Source organism: Mus pahari, chromosome 6 (genome assembly GCF_900095145.1).
Source record: "Mus pahari chromosome 6, PAHARI_EIJ_v1.1, whole genome shotgun sequence".
NCBI classification, from domain to species: Eukaryota; Metazoa; Chordata; class Mammalia; order Rodentia; family Muridae; genus Mus; species Mus pahari.
This window is the reverse complement of record NC_034595.1, coordinates 83,450,055-83,453,184: the sequence shown is the minus strand read 5'-3', so window position 1 is coordinate 83,453,184 and position 3,130 is coordinate 83,450,055. Positions and strand designations below refer to the sequence as shown.

Genomic DNA, 3,130 nt, shown 5'->3' with positions numbered 1-3,130 from the left:
CGAAGGCATCCAAGGCAGAACAGAAGAGGGGAAAATTGTAGCAAAGAGGATTGAGATTAAATTTGAGATTGTCAAGGGTATTTCAGTGAGGGCTTTTCCAGAGACTCCACAAATAAGGTGATTTCCTTGGTTTAGTGTTTCTGAAGGTGCAGATCCCTCAGGGCCTGAGGGGACAGGGTGGTGACTCTTGGCTTCAAATTTGCGGGTTTTGATCTATAATTAGAACAACTGGATGTGTGTGGTTAGAACTCTCTGCAGCCCTAACCAGTCCCTCCAGGAACTGGAAAGCTGAAGAACTTACTCAGAAGGGATTTCACACCTGGCTGTCTGGCCCAGCCCCGTGAAGTCCCGTTTCATCACGCAGCCCTAATGACTCCCTGGGCTGTCACTCTCATCTGGTGTTGCCAGAGACCTGACTAACGCCTTCTTGCAAAAGTTTGCAGCATCTGTGCGAGGCCAACTACAGCTCCCAGAGTTCCCAGGCGCTCGTCGATGCTGATTGGAGGGACGGTTGGCACCGGAGGGGGGTGTTGGCTCCGCCTCCCCGGGAAACAGGCATCTGATTGGCTGTGCCGTGGGACTTTTGTGTCCCCGCCCTCCCCCAGGGACCGCAGCGGGCTGACAGAGCCCGGCGAGCGCTGGCAGTTCCGTGGTGGGGATGGTGAGGAGCGCCGGCTTCCCGAGCAGCGCTGGCCACTGCGGACTTCCGAGGCACTTCGGGCCGTGAAAAACCTCTGCGCCGCGGCCAATCTCAGGCCTCCGAGGCCGGCCGCAGTTCTCCAAGCTGGGCTGAAAGGAGTGTCTATCGCCGTAGCGCCGGTTCTCCTAATCCCGAGACAGCCCGGAGATCTCGAGCTACCCCGGCGACCCCTAGTCCCGGCCTCCTGTGCACGCCCGATCTAGACCCCCTCGGGTGTCCCAGGCGCGGACGAGCCGCGGCCGGGTCCTGGCGTACACCATGATCGTAGCGGACTCCGAGTGCCATTCCGAGATCAAGGACTACCTGCCGTTCACCAGGGGCGGTGTGGCTGGCCCCGAGACCCGAGAGGTAAGCAACAGCCGGGCGAACCCGCTCTCCTCCAGCCACGGCCGAGCTTCGAGCTAACCCTGGCTAAGTCTGGTGCGCCCCCCGGGCTTAGGGTCTGAGAGCACGTAAGCTAGGGCTAGGGTTGCATCAACTGCAGCCTCGACTCTCCCTCCCTCCCTCTCCCCACTGCCCTCGCTCTTCCCCCCCCGGGAGGGAGGGGTCTGCGAAGCCCTCCCTGGCTCCTTCGGACTCCTGGCTCCAGTGAGAGGGGACGCCTTCTGGTGGCTCTTTGGGTTTGTTCTCTGGTAGAGCGAGCGTCTTCAAGTCCAGGCAAATCCCGGCCGGAGAGCCCCGACCACTCCTCCTCCCCGCCCCCTTCCGCAGATTCCCTTCCTCTCGGTGGGGGCAGGCGGGCCGGGAGCTCTTTCTAGGATCGGTTTCTGGTCCTGTCGCGCAGCGAAGGGAGTAAACCACCTGGGACTGACCAGCGAAGGTCGATCCCCTTTCTCAGTCCTTACCTGCGCCCCCGATCTGGAAACTGGTCCGAGTGCTTTATGGGTCTGGCTGACGGCCTGATCCTCAGCGGCAGCAGCCTGAGAGAGCTGGGGGAGAAAGCGGATAACCCTTGCTCCCGATAGGCTGCTTCCTATTAAATTGTTCTGGGGTCCTCAAAGTTTGTTTTGCTGTCTCCTCAGAGCGTAGAGGGACTTCACAGGGAGACAAGGTACAATGCCAGTATAAACCCCCCATCTCTCTCCCAGCAGTCTCGATAGTGGACAGTGAGTGTATCGTGTATGGAGCACCTACTAGATGCCAGGATATAGGTTTTGTCTGACAAAGACAGCAAATATACACCGTACTTTAACCCCATTTTACAGAATGAGAACATTGAGGCCCGAAAGGGGCAGAGAGAGAGAGGCTGCTTTTCACCTAGCCCTCGTTCTCGGGCCTGTGTGTGACTGGGATTTTGGAGAATGCTTGGCACTGCAGAAAATACTGTTCCATTTTGATTTTCTAAGCCTAGAGCAGTGTGGAAGGTCTATGGCCGGGGCTGGAAATGGGTAGAGTGGTAGTCCTAAGGTGTATGATCTTAAAACCAGCCCATGTCTGAGGAAATGTCATTTCGGGGGTGGGGTGGGGGGGTGTTCGAGGCAGCCATCGGTCTGTCGCTTCTTCATATGGTTTAGGGATCTGTATGCAGAAAGGACACCTCGCCTCTGCTTCTTTGCTGGTAACTTTTGTCTGCCGTGTGAACAATGTTGTTTCTGTTAGTAAGGGCACCCGAGCACTGGGGGAGGTGAGGGCTGGATTCCAGTCCTATCCTCCACTTTCTCACTGGGTTATCTCAACTGAGCGATCTCTTTTGATTGCAGTCTCTTACCGGGTATTTTGATAGTATCTCTAAGAGGTTGTTGGACAAATTAACTTAAAATACAAGCAAATGCATGACGAAGAGTGCCTGGGACATATTTACTGCGGGGGGGGGGCTGTCCTTGTATTTAAAATGCTAGCTTCTGGAAGACTGACTTTAGCTGACATCTCTCCCCACCCCCAGTGCCTCTCAAGGGACTTCCTGAGTCTATTCTCTACTCTGGGAGGAGGAGAGCCAGCACAGCTCTCTGCCTACTGTGTCTGTAGGAAGAAAAACTCAGGTGGTCTGCGTAGATCTTGGGTAGATGCCTTCGAGGAAGCCCCATCCTCTTTGAGTCAGGGTCTCACTCTGCCGTACAGGCTGGCCTTGACCTTATGACTATCTGCCTCAGCCTCCTGAGTGTTACAGGTGTCCTCTGACACACTGGACTTAAGAAAGTCACTTTGCAGTATTGGGAAAAGCTGATAATGTTTGCAACATTTTTTTTCCCTCTACATCTTCTACTCCTCAAGAAAAGATGTCTGTCTGCTTTAAGTGGGATCCTGAGAAGATGGGGGCATCGTCCAGACTCTAGTGCCCAAGGCTCGAGGGCCAGATGGGTAGTCCCCGCAATTGTTTCAGATGTTATTTTAGAGTGTCCAGGCCTTCAGATCTGCCTGTCTCCAGAAAGTTCCAAGGGTCTGACTCATGTCGTGGGCAGTATGTTTTCTTTTTCTTTTTTTTTTTTTTTT

The 3,130-nt window shown here is 55.0% G+C and overlaps 1 protein-coding gene across 1 annotated transcript in view; it reads left to right on the top strand.

Annotated features, from left to right (window-relative positions):
- The first annotated feature begins 612 nt into the window (after window positions 1-612).
- Sesn2 (sestrin 2) overlaps window positions 613-3,130 on the top strand; it is a 17,318-nt gene continuing 14,800 nt past the window's right edge. The window contains exon 1 of the mRNA XM_021199943.1: window positions 613-1,048. Within this exon, the coding sequence (XP_021055602.1) occupies window positions 959-1,048 (90 nt within the window). The 5' untranslated portion in view covers window positions 613-958. The remainder of the gene's footprint in view (window positions 1,049-3,130) is intronic.